At 50.4% G+C, this 20,183-nt stretch overlaps 1 protein-coding gene across 3 annotated transcripts in view; it reads left to right on the forward strand.

Moving 5' to 3' along the window:
• tprb (translocated promoter region b, nuclear basket protein) overlaps positions 1 to 20,183 on the forward strand; it is a 22,684-nt gene continuing 2,501 nt past the window's right edge. For 2 of the 3 annotated variants that reach the window (XM_035414573.1, XM_035414575.1), the window contains exons 1-46: positions 1 to 181; positions 1,004 to 1,108; positions 1,197 to 1,270; positions 1,411 to 1,507; positions 1,655 to 1,758; positions 1,856 to 2,020; positions 2,138 to 2,230; positions 2,316 to 2,396; positions 2,535 to 2,622; positions 3,280 to 3,420; positions 3,960 to 4,054; positions 4,180 to 4,377; positions 4,453 to 4,560; positions 4,671 to 4,900; positions 5,216 to 5,379; positions 5,649 to 5,785; positions 6,056 to 6,204; positions 6,470 to 6,632; positions 7,599 to 7,733; positions 7,849 to 7,989; positions 8,097 to 8,265; positions 8,685 to 8,851; positions 8,977 to 9,129; positions 10,039 to 10,155; positions 10,273 to 10,476; positions 10,583 to 10,770; positions 11,101 to 11,248; positions 11,645 to 11,782; positions 12,126 to 12,257; positions 12,360 to 12,490; positions 12,587 to 12,797; positions 12,909 to 13,055; positions 13,587 to 13,785; positions 13,879 to 14,075; positions 14,223 to 14,299; positions 14,571 to 14,761; positions 15,022 to 15,300; positions 15,507 to 15,655; positions 15,832 to 15,912; positions 16,211 to 16,441; positions 16,584 to 16,739; positions 18,767 to 18,860; positions 19,186 to 19,352; positions 19,470 to 19,538; positions 19,628 to 19,719; positions 19,943 to 20,049. In XM_035414573.1, the coding sequence (XP_035270464.1) occupies positions 31 to 181; positions 1,004 to 1,108; positions 1,197 to 1,270; positions 1,411 to 1,507; positions 1,655 to 1,758; positions 1,856 to 2,020; positions 2,138 to 2,230; positions 2,316 to 2,396; positions 2,535 to 2,622; positions 3,280 to 3,420; positions 3,960 to 4,054; positions 4,180 to 4,377; positions 4,453 to 4,560; positions 4,671 to 4,900; positions 5,216 to 5,379; positions 5,649 to 5,785; positions 6,056 to 6,204; positions 6,470 to 6,632; positions 7,599 to 7,733; positions 7,849 to 7,989; positions 8,097 to 8,265; positions 8,685 to 8,851; positions 8,977 to 9,129; positions 10,039 to 10,155; positions 10,273 to 10,476; positions 10,583 to 10,770; positions 11,101 to 11,248; positions 11,645 to 11,782; positions 12,126 to 12,257; positions 12,360 to 12,490; positions 12,587 to 12,797; positions 12,909 to 13,055; positions 13,587 to 13,785; positions 13,879 to 14,075; positions 14,223 to 14,299; positions 14,571 to 14,761; positions 15,022 to 15,300; positions 15,507 to 15,655; positions 15,832 to 15,912; positions 16,211 to 16,441; positions 16,584 to 16,739; positions 18,767 to 18,860; positions 19,186 to 19,352; positions 19,470 to 19,538; positions 19,628 to 19,719; positions 19,943 to 20,049 (6,613 nt within the window). In that variant the 5' untranslated portion in view covers positions 1 to 30. The remainder of the gene's footprint in view (positions 182 to 1,003; positions 1,109 to 1,196; positions 1,271 to 1,410; positions 1,508 to 1,654; positions 1,759 to 1,855; positions 2,021 to 2,137; positions 2,231 to 2,315; positions 2,397 to 2,534; positions 2,623 to 3,279; positions 3,421 to 3,959; positions 4,055 to 4,179; positions 4,378 to 4,452; positions 4,561 to 4,670; positions 4,901 to 5,215; positions 5,380 to 5,648; positions 5,786 to 6,055; positions 6,205 to 6,469; positions 6,633 to 7,598; positions 7,734 to 7,848; positions 7,990 to 8,096; positions 8,266 to 8,684; positions 8,852 to 8,976; positions 9,130 to 10,038; positions 10,156 to 10,272; positions 10,477 to 10,582; positions 10,771 to 11,100; positions 11,249 to 11,644; positions 11,783 to 12,125; positions 12,258 to 12,359; positions 12,491 to 12,586; positions 12,798 to 12,908; positions 13,056 to 13,586; positions 13,786 to 13,878; positions 14,076 to 14,222; positions 14,300 to 14,570; positions 14,762 to 15,021; positions 15,301 to 15,506; positions 15,656 to 15,831; positions 15,913 to 16,210; positions 16,442 to 16,583; positions 16,740 to 18,766; positions 18,861 to 19,185; positions 19,353 to 19,469; positions 19,539 to 19,627; positions 19,720 to 19,942; positions 20,050 to 20,183) is intronic. The other variant, XM_035414574.1, reaches the window with a different exon arrangement.

Genomic DNA, 20,183 nt, shown 5'->3' on the forward strand with positions numbered 1-20,183 from the left:
TCCCCGTTCGAACCGAAAGAAGGGGTAAAGATGGCGGCTGTCATGCAGCAAATATTGGAGCGGTCGGAGATAAGTAAACTCCCAAAAGCCGTTCAAAACAAACTCGAGAAGTTTTTCTCTGATCAGCAATCTGAAATAGATTCTCTCAAGTCACATTCCGAGCGATTTAAAGTTGATAGCGGTAAGTTATACTGTTAAGAGCACTTTTCAACTGGCATCAACATGCTATGAAATTGAGAACCTGCATAACAAGAGCTCCTAGTTTACGACGTTAGCTAGATGCATTGTGAACCTGCTGCGACATCCTATCAGATTTTTTGTTGTGTGCTAGTTAACGTAAGGTATTTAACACATAACGTATTGTAAAGCTAGTAATCCAAATGGGTGTTTAGCTCCACAATTTAAGTATTCTTTGCAATGGTTTTAAGCTAGCGAATATGGCTGATTTACCTGGCGACAGGCAGGCTGGCTGGCTGGCTTTGCCTTCAGCTTAGTCTACCCCGTAAGGTGTCTAGTAATAAGCCACCTACTGTTGCATCTGTTGCTTTTCGTTGAATTCCAAGAGTGACACAGTTGCCTAAACGGTGACCAGTGGGTTTCCTAAGAAATGTCAAATCGCCAGCTACGCCTCCGCTTTGTTCGCAAACAAACGAAGAGGTAGTGCTAGCGTTAGAGCTCTGCAGGTAAAAGTGAAACTTTGCTGTCTAACAACAAGAATCTATATGTAAAGATCCAGATGTTTGTATGTGATTATGGCTCATTTTCATAATGAGTCGTGTCCTTGGTTGCATTTTCGTTAGCGAGCTAATCTAGCAAGGTTTCCTAGCCGGTTAGCTCCAGTGCTACGTTGGTCTTGCTCTAGCTCACTGAAAATTGACTGCGTATGGTTGAAAATGTATCATCGATGTTGCTCAGTGCCACTACATAAAATGTTTTGCTTCCGTTTCTTCTGTCATACTGGATTCTATGATTCAGATCCTAACTCGTTATCTAACACCTCCAGAGCAACAGTACTTTGAGGTTGAGAAACGGCTGGCCCAGAGTCAGGACCAGTTTGTGTTACAAACACAGGAGCACCACAAACTCAAAGAGGAGTTCGCCAAGCTCAGTAAGTTGACACTTGTATGTTGGAATCAGTGAAAAACGCCATACCTGTTCAGAAGTCGCGAGTATTGAATGAATATTTGTTTCTGCAGGTGAAGACTTGAAGACATTGAAAGAAAAGAACCAAGAACATGAAGTGGTGGCAGAGAATTTTTCTTCCCAACAGGTGAGAGCCTGTGAATATTGTAATTTGTCTGTTTTGTCATAATGTCCTGCTGCAAATTATGTAATGTGTGATACACACATGCTTAATGCATTTAAACAGTAAGGTTGTTAATGTTATTCTTGGCAATATTTCTGTTATAGAGCCAACTCTCCAAAGCTAAATATGAGCTTGAGGAAGAAAAACGGGAACTTGTGCGTATGCTTGAGAAGCGGTCCCAAGAAGTGGAGCATCTTAACGGTATGCGCAGTAGCACTGTCTTGCACACAGTGCTATACTGGGACAGACTCTCTTGCAAATAATTATAAGTGTTTGTTTTAAGCATATATCGGTGCATCAATGTCTAGTATTTTTGAGAAGCATGGGCAACTCTGTTGGTCCTTACAGAGGACTTGAAACGCCTCAGTGACAAACTTGTTGAGACCAATGCTGCGAAGACGGAACTTCAACTGAAACTGGACGAGCTCCAGTCCTCGGAGGTTTCCATCAAGGTGAGCGATACAGCATTCTCCTTTCTGCTGGTCCAGGGGCATGGGGGACTGCATTGTAGTGTCTCATTTGTGACTGTGTTGACTCATTCAAATTTAGTACAGAGAAAAGAGAATGGAGCAGGAGAAAGATCTTCTCCAGAGCCAGAACACTTGGCTTAACACCGAGCTGAAGACCAAAAGCGAGGAGCTGCTTTCCCTCTCCAGAGAAAAGGGCAATGAGATCCTGGAGCTCAAGTGTAATCTGGAGAACAAGAAGGAAGAGGTACCGTAATCTCCATGGGACTTGCTGATTTCAACCATTAAAAAAAAAGAAACAATCTAATGCTTGCGGTCTATACCCAAGATTACTTCCCTTACATTATGTTCTGTTTTTATGCAGGTGGTCAGACTTGAAGACCAAGTAACCAGCCTGAAGGCATCCAATGAGAACTTGCAGAAGCAAACAGAAGATTTGATAAACAAGCTTAAAGAGGTAATTCATTATTAATGAATCAATCTGCAACAAATTTGTAATTAGAAGGAATTACAGTGTTGTAAAGTGTTTTTGTCCTCTTAAGGGGAAGGAGCAACAGGCCAGTATGGAGGAAAAGTTCCGCAATGAGCTGAATGCTCACATGAAGCTGTCTAACTTGTACAAGGTAAGGGGAACTTAAGAACGTTAGCTGTATGTGGCTGTGTGATGCATGCGGCCCATAGCGGTGGCTGATATTTAAAGAGTTAAAATGGCTACTGTCATAATCCGCATTACATACAGATTCCTTGTCTGGTGTTTGCAGGGCGCGGCGGAGGACTCTGAGTCAAAGAGTGAGGAGCTGGCTCGAGCTGTGGAGGAACTCCACAAGCTGCTGAAGGAGGCCGGGGAGGGTGAGTGAGCCTCTGTACAAGAACGCTGTTGAAGTAGATCTTGGGTACAAACATAAATTTGGATATATTTTCTGTCGCTGAAATTCAGATATTTTCCATCATTTGTCACGCTGGAGCATTTTAAATCAAATCCTGCCAAAAGGACAGTGGGCTAGGTGGGGTTTGCCAGTCTTTATGTGATGTGCCAGGGGCAAGCAGGACCCCAGATGGTGGCAAATCTGAAGGGCTGATGCTGCCTGGTCAGAAGGCGAAGGAGTTCTGTTTGACAGGGAGCCGATTAAGACAGACTACCAGTCATAATGATGATGAGCAGTATGTTTGGATGATTATTATGAATTTCAGCACAGGAAGTTTTGAATGGTTACACCAGTGCTTGATTGACAGCCTATTGGAATTTGTTGACCATCCATTTTTTGTTTTTGAATGAGAGAGAAAATAAATTCCAGGTCACTTCTCACAAAGGCATATCCTTGCTTGTCACGTCATCAGAATAATTATAATATGGCCATGCCTTGTGGTCCTACCTCCAATCCACCCTCTAAATTGCAGTTATGGGCATTAAAAAAGCCAAAATAGCCTGATGACTTTGTCTTGATGGAAGGGCTATTGCTGCTTTTTCATTTGTCATAGTACTTATTGTCATTATACCCCCTGCAGCCAACAAGGCCACTGAAGAAAGGTTGTTGGAAATGAAGGAATCCAAGGATAAGATTGAAGCAGAGCTGAATGACAAGATCCATAACTTGGAGAAGGAGCTGGACAATGCCAATGAGTTGCTCTCTGATTCTAAGTGCAGAGGTGACACCTTCTTTATTGGTTTCTTCTTGCCACACATTTTATCTATGAATGTGACCGGCTACCCCTAATTAGATGGTATAGATTGATTAGAAAAAGCTTGGCAGCACAATGTTTTGACTGTTAAAGGGAAATGTCAACAAAAGTGAAACATGGATGCACTAAGGCATCTATAAGAAGTCTGTTTTTGTCTATTTAGTCTATTTTTGCAAAGCACAATACCCAATACTTTTCCATTGGTGATGGGCCTTATTTATTGGCCCTCTGGCATAAGGAGGAGACTACCAATTAAAGAAGTCAGGAATTTCTACAAGTCCTAGGCATACATTGTCATCCAGGAAAACTTGCACACCTTTAGTGTTTGTAGTTCAGAATTCAAATGGCTGTTAAATGTATCCTCTAGTTTGTTACTACCTAATATCCAGTAGTCTAGTATTTCATGCTAAAGTATTGGTTGACTCTACTGGAATGATTAGCAGTCTGTAGCTCAGCATAAGTATTTACTTGGCTGAATTAATCATTGATTATTTGACATTCTTCAGGCATAGATGTACTGAACGAAGAGCAGCTGACCACAATGTCCCCGACTGCAGCCGCTGTGGCAAAGATCGTGAAGCCTGGCATGAAACTAACAGAGGTAAGAAATGAAGAAATTAAGTCATGAAGTCATCTCTTTCTGGCTCTGTCTGGTATGTTTGTGGGTGGAACCAGTTATATAAGCCTGATGCCCCAAAACTGACACCCCTCCCCCTCTGCGTTCAGCTGTACAACGCATATGTGGAGGCGCAGGATCAGCTGCAGATGGAGAAAATGGAGAATAAGCGGGTGAACAAGTACCTGGACGAGATCGTGCAGGAGGTGGAGGCCAAGGCCCCCCTTCTGAAGCGGCAGCGGGACGAGTTTGAGCGCGTGCAGAAGTCTGTCGCCAGCCTCTCCGCCAAGCTGGAGCAGGCCATGAAGGTGGGAGGGCGTGCGTGGTCTGCTCTGCGTTTGCTGGGTCATTGAGCAGTGAGTTAAAACCGGCTGTGATTACAGGAAATCGGTCGCCTGCAGAAAGAGTCTGACGAAGCCAACCAGCGCGCCGCCGTGCTGGACCGGGACAACCAGAGGTTTGAGCTGCAGCTCGGTGACCTGTCTCAACAGGTTAGCCAAAAAAAACTTCCCTGTTTTTATAGGGAAAAGGAAAAACAAAGAAACAAAACCCTGTTAGGGTTTTTATCACGGCTGGAAATGACGCCCACGTCTCCTTGCAGGTCCGGGTTCTGCTGATTGAGCTGGAGGAGGCCCGTGGGAACCACGTGATCCGAGACGAGGAGGAGGTGAGCTCCGCTGACATCACCAGCACCTCCGAGGTCATCTCCCAGCGCCTGGTCACCTTCCGCAGCGTGGAGGAGCTGCAGCAGCAGAACCAGCGCCTCCTGGTGGCCTTGAGAGAGCTGGGGGAGGCTCAGGAGAAGGAGGAAATGGAAGCCACGTCTTCAAGGTACCAGGCAGTCTGGATTTGGACCCGCAGCTGGGGTTTTTTGGTTTTATCCATAAGTTTCCATTTTTAAATGGCTAAACCAGGACTTTGAATCCATTAGCTTCACTGAGAAACTTTGTCAAAGCTTGTGGAGATTGTAAACAATCAAGTCAATGAAGGTTATGGTGAACAGCAGTGGCCTTTCAAACAGGAGTGAATGAGCCTGCTTTGTTGCTCTTGAATGTACCAAATGCTGCAGAGAACTGAGTATGCAATGCAGGCTTTGGTGAACATGTCTGATGGGTGGCAGTGACGCAGAGTTTTTCCGTTCTGCAGGAGATCGGAGCTGGAGCTGAGTCTGGACAAGGTCCAGAGCGAGCTGGAGCAGCTGCGCGAGCAGCGCAGCCACCAGATGCAGCTGACCGAGTCCATCGTGCGACAGAGGGACATGTACCGCATTCTGCTGGCTCAGACCACGGGGGTCAGCTTCCCAACGCAAGGTGAGCCCTGGCCCCTCTGTGCCTCTCCCTCAGGGGCAGCCTGTTAAATCAGTCACTTAGGGCAATCTCTTCCTCCTTTCAGTTCCTGGATGGAGAGCCAATCTTGTTGGCTTTCTTCTTTTCATTTTTCAAGAGCAAGAGAATGACTGAATTGTATCAAATGCATGAGTGGCAATGATGTGATGCAGCCTGCTGACTTCAGCTGAAGCTGTAATATGAAGCCAGGATTGAAATGGGAGAAAGGTGCTCATGCGGTTGGTTGTTCCCAGGAGCGGCACCGGAGGAGTTCTCCCTGACCTCCACCCCCCGCCGCTCCCCCGCGGTCACCCCCACTACGGCCACGCCCGTGCAGGTCACCGCGGTGGAGTCCACTGAGGCCGCCGAGGCCAAGGCCGCCCTCAAGCAGGTCAGCTCAGCTCCGAGGGCGACGATGTATGGGGGCTCTTGGAAGTGCTAGCCACTAGAGGGCAGTATTCAATTTCAGATGATATTTTTCCTAGTATGGATTTCTCCTGTCCTACCGTGTAGGGATGCTTTGTTTTGCTTTGACACATTTTAATATATTTCTTAGCTGTTTCAGTGGTGAGTGGCCTTTCTGGATTTATATATTTGTTTGTTTAAAAAGAAAAGTAATCATTTTAGTTTTGTTGGCTAATGCAATGATTTAATGCCTTAGCTTCAAGAGGTGTTCACGACGTACAAGAAAGAGAAGGCTGAGAATGACAAGATGCTCAGTGAGCAAAACGAGAAGCTGCAGGAGCAGATCTCTGAACTCCGCTCTCAAAACGTCAAGATATCCACACAGCTGGAATTCGCCTCTAAGCGGTGAGCCGACTGCATGTTACATTGGACTTAAACGTGAAGCAGGCCACGCTCAGAGCTGAGAAATTGCTGAGAAAAATGTACAATGAGGACTTTTTGTCTCATTTATGCATTTATTATACTGGATGTATTTTTTTTATCCTGCAAGGTCTTTGTAAGTTAGACTCTGCCTCTTTGAAAGACCTTAGGCCGGGTCAGACATCTTTATCTCAGGGGGTTGTGGTTCATTTCCTGTTTGGGCGGCTCATTTCCTGTGTGCCTGTTTCAGGTATGAAATGCTTCAGGACAATGTGGAAGGGTACCGGCGTGAGATAGCATCGCTTCGGGAAAAGAGCCAGAAGACGACGGCCACCTCGCAGAAACAGGAAGAAACCATCCATACCATCACCCAAGACCTACGTGCGGCCAACGAGCGGCTGGCCATGGCTGAGGTGCGCGTGTGTGTGCATTTGTGGGTGCGTGTGTGCGCATTTGTGGGTGCGTGTGTGCATGCGCGTGTGTTGGTGTGTGCATGTGTGTACACGTGTGCTTGGGAGTTGAGGAGTAAGACTATGCACCTTGTGCTTGTGTGCACTCACGAATGCACTGCAAAAAACAAAAAGTCTATCTAAAGAATTTTTGTCTTTATTTTGTTTATTTTGACATAAAATCTTATTTATATAACTTATTTTGCTGAATAAGACAAAAAAATTGCCAATAAAGTGAGACACTTTGGTTCATTTCAAGATTTGTCAACAGGGTTTGACTGTTTCTCTTGACAAGCAAAAAGTCACTTAAAACAAGGTAATATTTTAAACTTGCGAGGGAAAAAATAAAATTAATTCTCATTACAAGACTATAAGAGTGTTTGGGAATGAACCGATTGTGGACAGGGGGATGGCGGAAGTGATTGTGGACGGGGGGATTAATAACCATAGACACATAAGTAGCAATACTGTACAAGTAAAATGCCTTAAATACTTTAAGCTTGAATTCTGTGGCAAAGGCATGGTTGTGGCCCTAAATGACAGTGTAGGTCAGGGGTGTCCAATCTTATCCGAAAAGGGCTGGTGTGGGTGCAGGTTTTTTGTTGTAGCCCAGCACTACGACACGAGATTCAGCTAATTAACTAATCCCTGTCTTTAGGCAAGACCTTGTTAAGTAGACCCAGGTGTCTTAGTGCTGGGCTATAGTAACAACCTGCACCCACTCTGTCCCTTTTTGGATAAGTTTGGACACCCCTGTCATCGAGTGGTTATACCAGCACCCGGCTCTGACGAACACACTTAAGGCAGACTTTTCTGCATTGTGAATGTGTTTCTGAGTGTGTGTGTGTGTGTGTGCTCTGAGAAATGTTTTTATTTACCATGTTTCTGAAAGGCCCAAGCTGAACACCCCGCACTTTGCTCTCCCCTCAGGCACGCAGTGAGAACCTGAGGAAGGAGCGAGACATGCTGAAGATGGTGGAATCCAGGCTGAGCCAGGAGAAGGACTCCATCCTGGCCGAGCGGCGTGGCCAGAACATGCTGCTCACCAACCTCCAGTCCATACAGGTACCTGTGAGCGGAACGCAAGCACCCGGGCCCCATAGACCTTTTGCGTTTTAAGCTCCAAGTTGGTTCCTTGGACCCTGAAGTTTGCCATTTCCCTCCCCCCTTCCTGTGAAAGGTGACTCTGGAGCGCTCGGAGACAGAGACCAGACAGCGGCTCAACAATCAGATCGAGAAGCAGGAGCGGGAGATCAGCCAGCTGCAGAAGAAGCTGGAGCTCGAGGTGGAGCAGAGGCACCTTCTGGGACGCAACCAGGATGTAAGCGCACGCCCTCCCCTCTGTCCGCTCGCTCGCTTCACCCAGGGCACGTAGTGGGAAAACTGCTTTTCCCATAACCCCTCTCTCATCCCGTGCTGTTCTTACAGTTGCAGCTGATGGATGCTAAGAAGCAGCTGGAGGCCCAGAATGCCTTGCACCAGAAGACCAAAGATCTGCTGAAGGCCGCCCAGCAGGAGGTCAGCACCCTGCGTCAGCAGCTCAGCAGCGCAGAGGACCAGCTGACCCCCGCGTCCTCTCCAGGGGCAGCTCTCAGAGGTAGGAGTATTTAGGGTCCGGGGGAATCATTTGGGTACGTGACTTTGTAATGATGTTTTTATTTGTGGAAGTGTTAGTTTTGATGTGCTGTACTGTTTGTTTAATTTGGTATCAAGTTTCATGATAATGGTACATAATATTTCACTGTGCTGAGTTTCTTTTTTTAACTGTGTTGCTTTTTTAATAGTGGGAAATTCTCAAACTTTCCATATTAATGTAGGTCAACCCATGCAGCATTGTAACTGTAAACAGGGTGTGTATTTTGGACAGGAATGCCAATTAAATGGCATACTTAGGCTTGTGGTTTTGGACTTTCTACATTCACAACATTTTACCGTAGCTGTTTTCGCGGTAACACGGGAACCCCACCCGACGTACCCACGTCTGCGTCTTTGACCACTGTTCTCTTGGGCCGCCAGGGCTGCGTGGGTCGGACCAGGACATCGAGGAGATCCGCACCCGTCTGCGGCAGGCCGAGGAGCAGTCCGGGGACATGAAGGAGCGCCTGAAGACCGCCTCCACCAACGTGGAGCAGTACAGGGCCATGGTGCTCAGTCTGGAGGAGTCCCTGAGCAAGGAGAAGCAGGTGAGGCCTCCCATTCCTTTTGGGCCTTTTGCAGGTTCCTACGGACACATCCAATGCCCCCCATCATATAAGCTAGAAGTGGATTGTCATGCTGCCTCTGTGTCCTCTCTCTCTCTCTCTGAAAGGTGACCGAGCAGGCCCGCTCCACCATCGAGAGCCGTCTGAAGGAGGCCCAGGAGTACCACAGGGAGCTGGAGAAGAAGCTTCTGGACTCGGAGAAGGAGAAGCAGGGCCTGCTGGAGGAGAAACGCAAAGCCGTTGCCAACCTGGAGCAGCAGGTACCGCCACGGCTAAACACCAGAGCACGCCAGGTGCATTAGAGTCCTTCGCTTAGCCCTCGAGGCCAAAAGCTCAGCGTGCAACTTCAGCAAAATGGAATTTGTTGTTCTGGGTTTCAGCTCACCCGTCTAGTTACATCAAAATATTGAGCCCCTAGCAGTGTACGTACCAGCTTTGACAGTGTTGGTGGAAACATTGCCCCAGACTTTTATGGCCAACCCTGCTGTTTTATTATAAGGCCTGTCGGGGAAGTGAGGATGAAGTAAAATATTCATTTTCAGAATCTAGCAGATTAAAATTAAGAGATTTATTTACAAGTAATCACCATCTAATCTAAAGATGTAGGTCCAGCAACCTATAATGGGTGTCACAGACATGGACGTGTTGCATAGAGAAGCTGGTCTGGCCTGACCCAGAATTCCCTGCATAATGCACATCGGTGTATTAACCAGTTTTAGGGTATCGAAAATCCAGTGAGTGTGGTTCCATACCCAGTGTGAGCTTGAGGATTTCCCTATTAATAAGCTCACACAAACATTCGCACATATTCACCACACCTATGCATACGCACACATACACACCTCTAATGACTACCCACCCCCCACCCTAGTTTGTATCTCTAGGCCACTCTGGCCTAGCCCTTTGAAGTTTCCTTGGGCCCAAAATTGGCCAAATGGTGAGTTAGGGGTCATACAGGTTTGCCTCTTCAGGAATTTCATAAACTGAAATATACCAACCAGAGTCTCCTATATTTACTTAAGAAGTGAAGGAAGGAAGCTACTCAGGAGATCTGATTACAACAGAGAGTCTGTGGTATTACGCCTAATGTAACAGGCCTCCATAAGGCAAGACCAAGTCTTTCTGTCTCAGCCTCTGAGCCATGGCGCGTCATTCACCCCCCTGCCCAGGTGAGCGAGCTGAAGAAGAGCCTGAGTGCCTTGCAGGCCGAGCTCCAAGAGGCTCTGCAGAGGGCCACAGTGGCTACCAGCCAAGAGCAGCAGGCTATCCAGGACAGCCAGCAGCAGGTATGTCAACTCGCTCCCCTCAGCCCCTGTGCCCTCCCTGTTATAAGCCCTGTGTCCTTCTGTTCCTGTACGTGTGAGTGACGCCGTGGTGATGGTTGTCGTGGCGACCCATTGCAGGCCAAGCTGGCCGCAGAGGCCCAGCAGAAGTACGAGCGGGAGCTGATGCTGCACGCCGCCGACGTGGAGGCCCTCCAGGCCGCCAAGAAGCAAGCGCAGCAGGCGTCCCAGATGAGGGAGCAGCTGGAGGAGCGGGCCCAGAGGGCCAGCGCACAGCTGCTGGAGGCCCGCGTCTCCTGGGAGGAGCAGGAGAGGATGCTGAAGGTAGCCTCCTCTAGGAGCTTCGAGCTCCCCTCTCACCTCTGCCCCTTATTTAGCCCTTTCCCACCAGACAACCAACATCTGCCCTTTGGGTTTCTCCTGCCCTCAGGAGGAGACGTCCAAGCTGCTGTCTCGCGCTGAGGACCTGCAGCAGCAGAACGGCCTCCTGCACGAGCAGATCGAGAGCATGAGCAACAAGATGGTGGCGTCCCTTCAGCAGGCCGCCCAGGAGGGCCCCCTCAACATCTCCCTGACCGAGGAAGGCAAGTCCCAGGAGCAGCTCCTGGAGATCCTCAGGTAACGCCGGCGTGCGCAGTCTCGCACCTGTCCACACGCCAAAGAGCAGTCTCGCCTCCGTTCACACTGTTACTTCCTTGCCCCCGTTCACATGATTAGTTCCTCGACCCCGTTCACAGGCCAAAGTGCTGTCTCACCAACCATTCACACTTTCTCACTCGACATTCACAAGCTCCTTGGTGGACAACCCACACACTTATTTTACACACTCATCCTTTCACTCTGTGTCTATAATTCACCGACTGGGTCACCCGCGTGAGGTCATCAGCTCTGACGCCGGCTCCTTCAGTCGCTCGTCTCTCACGCCCGCGCGCGTGTGTCACTCGGCAGGTTCGTGCGGCGGGAGAAGGAGATCGCGGAGACCAGGTTCGAGGTGGCCCAGGTGGAGAGCCTGCGCCACAGGCAGAGGGCGGAGCACCTGGAGAGGCAGCTGAGGGAGCTGCAGGACAGCCTGAACGCCGAGCGGGAGAGACTGCAGGTGGGCCAGCTTCACCCATTTACAATACATTACATTTATCTAGTAGACTCTTTTATTCAAAGCAACGTACAAAAGTGCCTATCAAGGTCATTGGAACAACTACCATACACAGGTGTGATAAGGTACAGTACTCATTTTGTAGAGTTATTCATAGCCAAGAACACAAAGTCCTGTCCACACAGTGAACATTATTCTTACCTAACCTATGCTAAGTCAGACTAGGGGGCAGTACAAGCTACAACATTAGGACGGTAATACAAAGTACAATGAGCGCTGGAATTACCCCGCCTTCGCATCGCATCCTTTCATGGGAGGCACCGCCCCCCGTAACCGCCTTCCTTCGTTAGAGTTTGGCGCGTAAGTTCTCACGTCCTCACGAGACCGTGAACGTTGCAGGTGACCGCCAAGACCCTGGCTCAGCACGACGAGCTGATGAAGAAGACTGAGACCATGAACGTGCTGATGGAGACCAACAAGATGCTGCGGGAGGAGAGGGAGAGGCTGGAGAAGGAGCTGCAGCAGACACAGGCTAAGGCAAGCACTGGGAGTGTGCCTGCACACTGTGGAAAAGGCCATTTTAAAAATGAGAAGAAATTAGCATTAAAATAAGCCAAGTTATCAGCAAGTGTAGTAAGAAACATCTACTTGATGTCATATTAAATGCAGCCAAATCTTGCTAGGTAAGAATATTACTCTTTAGGCTGGAAAATTGGTTGTGGTCTGCATTTTTAATACTCTTAGGAGTTTAGCAGGTTCAGATGTTGCACCCTGACGTGTGAAGCTCTTGAAGTGATCGGAAGTAGACGATGCTATTTGTGAGCCTGATTTAGAGGCCGCTGAGAGTGATGTTTCCTGACTGATGTTGCCTGGCTCCCAGGTGTGTAAGCTGGAGGCAGACGTCATGCCCCTGCAGGAATCCAACAGGGAGCTGAGCGAGAAGAGCGGGATGCTGCAGGCCGAGAAGAAGCTCCTGGAGGAGGACATCAAGCGCTGGAAGACCAGGACGCAGGTCAGACCGGTTTATTTATTTTTATTATTTTCCTTTAATCTGCGGGTTTTGCTCATTGTTACGGGTCAGGGTAAAGGCAGAGTTCGCTGTGCATCTTTACAGAACCTGGTGAGCCAGCAGAAGGACACGGACCCGGAGGAGTACAAGAAGCTGCACTCTGAGAAGGAGGCCCACCTGAAGCGCATCCAGCAGCTCACCGAGGAGATGGCCAGACTGAAGGCGGACATCGCCCGGTCAGTACCCGCCCCATGAGGCGCCTTCGGGGGAGTGTCCGTCTCCATCTCTCGTGCCTGACCTCATTACCCCCCTTCCCCCCATGTACCAAACAGGAGCACCGCTTCCAACACCACCTTGCAGAGCCAGGTTCACAACCTGCGAGAGAACCTGGGCAAGGTGACCACCGAGAGGGACAAGCTGAAAAAGGACCTTGAGGCCATGCTGTTGGACATCCAGGAGAAGGTCAAGACCATCACGCAGGTCAAGAAGATCGGCCGCCGGTACAAAACGCAGTACGAAGAGCTCAAAGTGCAGCACGACAAGGTGAGGGTTTGACCTGCCTCAGTCTTCCCCAGGGGGAAACGGCTCCATTCTGGATCCATTCTGGCTCTGAAGGACGGGTGTGAATCGCTGTTCTGACTATACCTTTCACAGCTGGTGGCTGAAGCTGCTGCCAAGCCAACACAGGAGCAGGAAGCGCAGCAGGCTTCAGTCCAGGAGATCCAGGCCCTGAAGGACAGTCTCAGCCAATCAGAGGCCAAGACCAGAGAGCTGGAGGCCCAGGTGGAGAGTGTGCAGAAGGTGAGATTCCTCAGAGCAGTTGTGTGTTCACCTCACAGCCTGAAATCTTCTGTGTATTTGAATGCCTCGCCTAGATTTATTTATTTGATTTGTCATTATAAATAAATACTTAATGTCGCTCATGTACAGGTAAGTAATTTTGAGTGAGAGGAGTCCTGGGGTTGTTGATGAGCGTCTTCACCAACTTTCTCTGATTTTCAATTTTTATAGAAAATAGCAGACAATAGAACTGTGTGACTGACCTAACTACATTTGGCACTTGGATATTAGCTAAGTAACCAAGAGGTGTCATTTATGGTATTTGACACATTTGCACACTTTTCAGACATATACAGGCATGGTGGTTCTGCTTATTGGAAAGCTTGCCCTATGTTCTGTCTTCCTGACATCCCACCACATGCATCTACTCCATTGCCACTCCCGATTTTATTGTGGAAACAGAACGGAGTGCGTGATAACAGGTGATTTTGACGTGCGTGCGTCCACGGCGCATTTTCCGCCTGACGGCAGGCTAACGGTGCGTTTGCTCAGGCGGTGGGCGAGCGCGAGGCCGAGGCGAGGAGCTTCCAGGAGCAGCTGAACAGGCTGCAGCCCGAGCTCTCGCGCCTCAGGCAGGAGCTGCAGGAGAAGTCCGGGCAGGAGGAGCAGCTCCGCCAGCAGATGGCCGAGAAGGAGGAGAAGATGAAGAAGGCCTTCCTGGGTGCCAAGCAGAAGATCAGCCAGCTCGTGGGTGAGTGACGCGGCACTCAACACGGTTGGGTTGACCAATGTTGGCCGGGTTGGTGAGTCCTAACCCGTGCCTCACCACCGTGCGCGTGTGAAGGTGCGAAGGACCAGCTGTCGAAGGAGAACGAGGAGCTGAAGCAGCAGAGGGAGGAGCTGGAGGTGCGCATGAGCGCGCTCAAGTCGCAGTACGAGGGCCGTATCTGCCGGCAGGAGCGCGAGCTGCGCGACCTCCGGGAGCAGCAGGAGAGGCACAGCGAGCAGCGGGACGAGCCCCCGGAGCAGGGACCCAGCAAGGTACTGGGACTGGGTGGGGCCGGGCGTGACCCGGAGCAGGGGCCTAGCAAGGTACCATACCAGGGCTGGGCGGGGTTGGCCAGGGCAGGGCTGTGCACGTGGCGGTGTTACCTTTGGCACACATGACCCCTGTTGATGGTCCCACAGGTTCAGGGAGACCAGCAGAGACCACCAGAGCAGAGGCAGATCTCCCTGAAGACCACTCCGGCAGCAGACAGGGGCAGGTCGGTCTTCTACAATGTGTGCTCCTCAGAGAAGCCCTGGGGGGTATTTCACAAAGCAGCATGACTGCGTTCGCTGGAATACTTTGCTGAGTAAAACCTAGAACAGCTCTTCTCACTTCAGTCCACGTTCCAGATTTGGGAGGGTTCCGGGTTTTACTCAGTGCAGGTTTCCAACCAACTCGGTAATCCTGCTTGGTGAAATACCCTCCTGCTTTTTCAGCGAAATGTCTTCCCGTTGGTCGAACTCCATAACGCTCCGTCTGTGTCATAGCGCGAGCACTTCGGATCCGCCCACGGCCAACATAAAGCCCACCCCTTTGGTGGCGACCCCCAGCAAACCCCCTGCCATCCCCGGGAACAAGTCCACCCCCCGGGCCAGCATCCGACCCATGACTGTCACCACGCCCACGCCCACAGCCACCGTCATGCCCACCACCCAGGTGGAGACGCAGGAGACACAAGGTGAATCAGAGATGACGCTCAACCTCTTCAAGACCATTCACTCATAACAGACCTCATGAGAGTCAGGCACTGAAGAGGGAATTACTTATGGGCAAAATATTAATACTACTCCTCTTATCACTCTCCTTGTGTACGTTTGTGTACTTCCTTGTGTTAGGCCAGTGTGACCACACATTGTGGTATTAGTTTAAGAGCTGTTATTTTCCCAATGTGAAGTTATTCCGGGGGCTAACGTTGGCCCTTCCTCCTTCCGACCCCAGCCATGCAGGCCTCTGAGGGCCCCGTGGAGCACGTGACCGTGTTCGGCAGCGCCAGCGGCTCGGTGCGCTCCACCAGCCCCAACGTCCAGACCACGCTGTCGCAGCCCCTCCTCACCGGGCAGCAGCAGCAGACCCAGGCCACCGCCTTCGTCCAGCCCACCCAGCAGAGCCTGCCCCCTGTGGAGCCGGCCAATCAGGAGCCGGCCCCCAGCGTGATGGAGGCGGTGCCGAGCACCCAGATGGAAAGGCCCTCCACATCCACAGCCGACTTTGGTTCAGGTATGGATTTAGCTGTTTCGTTCATGTTTTCAAACTGGGTGTGTAGCAGAATGTTGACTTGGCCTGTCAGGAGCCAAATAGCTACTCTTGTGTTTAACGCCCTAATTCATCCATTGTGTGGCAGCATGTGGAGCATAGTTTAGAAGGTGGCGGTTCTGTGGCCATTTGAACATGTGAGTGTAGGTCTAACGGTAACTTATTGGTAGTTTCGGCCACGCCGGGAACCTCGGTGCCTAAAAGACCTCGGGAGGAGGAGCAGGAGAGCCCCGCCGACAACACCGAGACAGTGCAGGAGGACCCCTCCGAGCCCCCCATCCCCAAGAAGCTGCGCATCATCCAGAGGGTGGGCCCAGAGGTGAGCACCGTGACTGTCTGCTACCCCCCCCCCTCCCGACACTCCTCCACTGGCCTGCTGAGATATGTGATTCTACCATAGCCTTACTCCACCTTTAGCACTTTACTAGCTTCTGCTTAGCCCATGCTAATGGTGCAGATCAAGCGTCCATCTGAGCCTTGCACCTTTCCTTTCAGGAGGAAGTTGTGGTGGAGGACAGCGCTGAGGCAGAAGTGGAGATTCCTGGCGAGATCCAGGAGGCCCCAGATGCTGGCCAGGTGAGCCCTGCTCTGTAGAGCTTTTGCAGGGGGGAGGAGTAGGTCTTCGCCTCTGTGTCTCGGTATCTGTATCCGTGTCAGTCTTTGTCTCTCTTTGTATCCGTCTGTCTCTGCATCTGTGTGCCTCTGTTGTCTTCTGTCTGTATATGTCTCTTTTTATCTGTCTTTCTCCATCTGTTTTTGTCTGTGTCTGTCTCTCTGTATGTCTCTGTATCAGTCTCTCTGTCTGTATCTGTCTCCCTGTTTGTCTCTGTGTCTCTCTGTCCGTACACACGGCTGTTTGTCCATGCACATGCAGGCGTCTGTGGAGGAGGAGTACCCCGCGCTGGAGGAGGTCGGTGAGGAGGATGTGTTGCCGCCTATGGAGCCGACCATGACCATTGTCTCATTTAACCTCTTGGGGGCCGGGGCCGGGTCCGGGGCCGGGTCCGGGGCCATGACCATGGAGGAGGACGTCATCGTCATAGGAACGGACACCGAGAGTGAGGAGGAGGAGGAGGAGGAGGAGGAAGAGGAGGACGGGGACCAGGTGTGCCTCACAATATGTTCACGTAGTTCCTGACAGAACTTAATGATTCATCAGATCAATACTTCTTTAAGTAACAAGGATTCCAGTAGAGACTTAATGGCCTCCCGGTGGTATATTAAAGTGATGAACATGTTTCCTACAGGAGTATGAGGAGGACGAGGAGGAGGAGGAAGACGAGGAGGAGGATGACGACGAAGACGACGACGACGACGTCGGGATGGGCGACGAGGGGGAGGAGAGCAACGAGGGGAGCGGGAGCGGGGACTGCAACGAGCCGTACGAGGGGGAGGACACGGAGGTGGGTTCCCAGGGTTCCCCAGCCCGGAACTTCCTCATGCTGTTTTCCAGTCACGGAAAAGTTGCGGAACATAGGAAAATTGCCTAAATGTCCTGCCAAACAATTATCAGACCTGCCAACCTGCACGCATTTTGTGTACCAACCACGCAATTCTTGATCAAAATCCGCAGGTACGAAACGCCAGCTGAAACTACGCAGAAAAAAAAAAAATTATTGTAATTTAATTACGGAAAACAATCAATTAATACAAAACAATACCGTACATTTATTCGGTATTTAAACTACATCCCTCGGATTGAACCGGATGCTACGACCTTGTGCTTCTGGTTCTGTAACCCCTCCCCGACCCACTCAACATCCACTGATACGCAGCGGTACTTTATTATCCACCGAGGCGTAACGCTGCATTGCTGAGGTAAAATGGGAAGTGGGGAGTAATAATCAAGCACAAAAATGTGACCGTAATGTTAACATATAAAACGTTAAAACATGTTCGGTAACTTTACGAGATGATGCATTTCAAGGGGTATACCCTAATGAGATAAATTTGTGTATATAGTTAGCCGTAGTAGTAGCTCGCATACGATTTAGCCTCGTTAGGAGACGTGCGAATAACTGATGGAGTAATTTAGCTGCAGTAACTCAAACGCTACGGAGACTCCCTGTTCAAACTCTGAATCGCGCACTCTCTGTTGGAGCAAAGTGACCATTGCAAAGGTGTTTGACTATAGACTGCTAACGTAGCAAATAATTCCCATTATTGCAGCCAGTCACCCGACCAGCCTTGCAGTTAGAAAATAATCATGACGTCAGATGACGAGGATACTAACGAGAGAGAGAGCAGTAGACCTACTAAAAAGAAGCGAGTCCATGCCCCCCGGAAGTTCCTCGCAAAATATCAGGAGCAATGGCCGTGCCTCCGCCCCTCAAAACGTCCGTTTTGCACATTGTGCAGTTATGATTTTGACATTTGCCACCAAGGAGCTTCAGGTAATAATTTAGCTAAACCTCTAGTTACAAAGGCCTACATTCCTAGATAATTTTTCAATTGAATACTTTTTTTTTTTCATTAAGCCTATATGATGTGTGCCTATATAAGCTGATTCAATAATTTAATTATTAAATAAAAATGGAAATCATGAACAGAAACTTTTTTCTTTTATTCATAATTGACAATGTTTTACATTGCAACATAAGTTTCTGTAAATACTTGAAAATGAAAGCATGTTACAATATACAAAATAAATGATTTCCATTTTTATTAAATAATTGAATGCAATTCACTTAACTGATGGTTATCAGTTTGTATTGGCACACATCATATAATGAAATATTAATCATGAAAAAATTGTTTTAAGCAGGCGTACTCAAACTTTTGACTTGCAAGTGTATCATAATATAGCCCAGTGCAGTGCAAGTGATATTTTAGAATCAGGTCAAATGATACAATTTTGCCTGATCACTTCAACAGTCAAAACTAGAATTATGAAGAAAGGCTTGTGTGTGTGTGTGTGCGTGCAAAGCGAAGTGGTGCGAAAGCATGCGAACTAAGCGTTACACTGACTATTGTGGTACTCAAAATATTTTCCTGAGGTTGGCAGGTCTGAATTATTTGTCCTGGAAAAATTTTTTTAGTGTGACACTGTATGCCAAAACCACTGACGCCCCAGTCCGCAATCGCAATCTCTCACCCCCCTCCACCCTCCTATTGCAGTTTCCCCCTCTATTATAATACAGATGCTGATCGCACAAACTTTTCTGGAAAGTGTCTTGGGAAAACACCAGGCTCTGAAAACAATGGGCACCCTGTCATATTGGCTAGCGCCACAGGCCTGTGAGCAAAGCAGCGGCATCCTTGTGCCGTCGCAGCGTCTGACTCGGGTTCCACAGAGCACCGGCCCACTCCATTCCTCCGAAGCGGTTCACGCGTGCTGCTTCCGCGGGGAAGCCCAAACGTGCGGCCCTCGTCTTCTCTTTTTTTAGTGCTGTCACAATCTCTCTCTCTCTCTCGCTCTCTCTCTCTCCAGGGAGCTGAGGCCACGGACCCGGGAACGGAGAACGAGGAGAGCCTGGGAGCCCCCGACTCCGGCCAGAGGCCCGCCGACTCCCTGATGCCCAGTTGTAAGAGTCCCAGCCGTCCGTTAGCTGGAACTGTGCAGTTTAGAGGCCCAAAGTATGGAGCTGCCGGGTGAAATTCCCAGGCGGGGCAATAATATTTACCACAAGCTCACAGACCATTGGGGCCCCCGCACTCCTCCAGGGCTAGGGCAAATGTACCCGGTTGCCCCCCCCCCCCCCCCCCCCCCCCCTGCTGGTAGTGGTCCTATTTGGTTCTTACTGCTGAAACAAACCCTTGAGTGTGTTGGTGAGATTTTGTCAGGGTCCCTTTGCTTTAGCCACCAGTGCTCAGCCCCATCCTCCCCCACTCCTTCCCCCCATGCTGCAGACGAGGGGAGCAGCAGCACCACCGAATCCTTCTCCTCCGAGCCCCCGAGGGAGCAGCACGCCCCCCGCCTGCCGCAGTCGCCACGGAGACCGGCCCACCCGCTCCCGCCCCGGCTGAACATCCAGCCTCCTCCCGGCCCGGAGCTGGGCCCGCCTGCTCAGGTGCAGGTACGTCCCAACCCTCTGACCGGCCAGCCCGTCCTCCCCAGCCCGTTTTCCCCAGCGGCTGCCACCTGCTGCTTACCGCTGGCCGGGGTTAAAACGGGTGCTTTTCCCTCCCCACAGCGCATCCCCAGTCGCCGCCTGTCGGTGGGCCGTGGGCTCCAGGTCACCACGGGGATGGCCAGCAGCACGGTAAGATCGCTCCTCCGGGCCTTGGGTGTGGGTGCTAACCCCCGCTGAGCGACCCCCCCTCACGCCCGTCTCTGCTCTGTGTCCCGCAGCAGCACTCCTACGACGACGACGACAGGATGGTGCCGAGCACCCCGACGCTGCCGGTGCATCATCGCACCGATGGATTTGCAGAGGCCATCCAGTGAGTGCGCTTCCGTCTAGAACATTCCACAGAGCGCCGAGCGCAGTTGCCTTGCGACCTTTTCAGGCTTGACCGACGCATTCGGACCTGGGACCGTGGCCGTGTGCCCGCCAGGGCCCTGGTTCCGTTGAACGCGTGTGCGGTCGCGTTGAACACGGGTGTGACGGTGCCGGCTCTGACCTTTTCCCCTGTGCTGTGTGTGTGTGTGTACGCGTGCGTTCAGCTCTCCCCAAGTGGCCGGCGTTCCCAGATTCCGGTTCGGCCCTCCCGAGGACATGACTCAGGCCGGCTCTTCCCACTCGGACCTGGGGCAGCTGGCTTCCCAAGGTGGTATGTGACATTTCCCTGCGTTTCTGACTACGGCGCTAAGAGTTGAACTCGCGCTGCTGCAATTTTAACAGAGCTCTTAAACGATATTTGAGGAGACAGCCCAGTGTTCTGTAGACAGTGACTCATGCTGCTCC

The sequence above is a fragment of the Anguilla anguilla genome, chromosome 4 (genome assembly GCF_013347855.1).
Source record: "Anguilla anguilla isolate fAngAng1 chromosome 4, fAngAng1.pri, whole genome shotgun sequence".
NCBI classification, from domain to species: domain Eukaryota; kingdom Metazoa; phylum Chordata; class Actinopteri; order Anguilliformes; family Anguillidae; genus Anguilla; species Anguilla anguilla.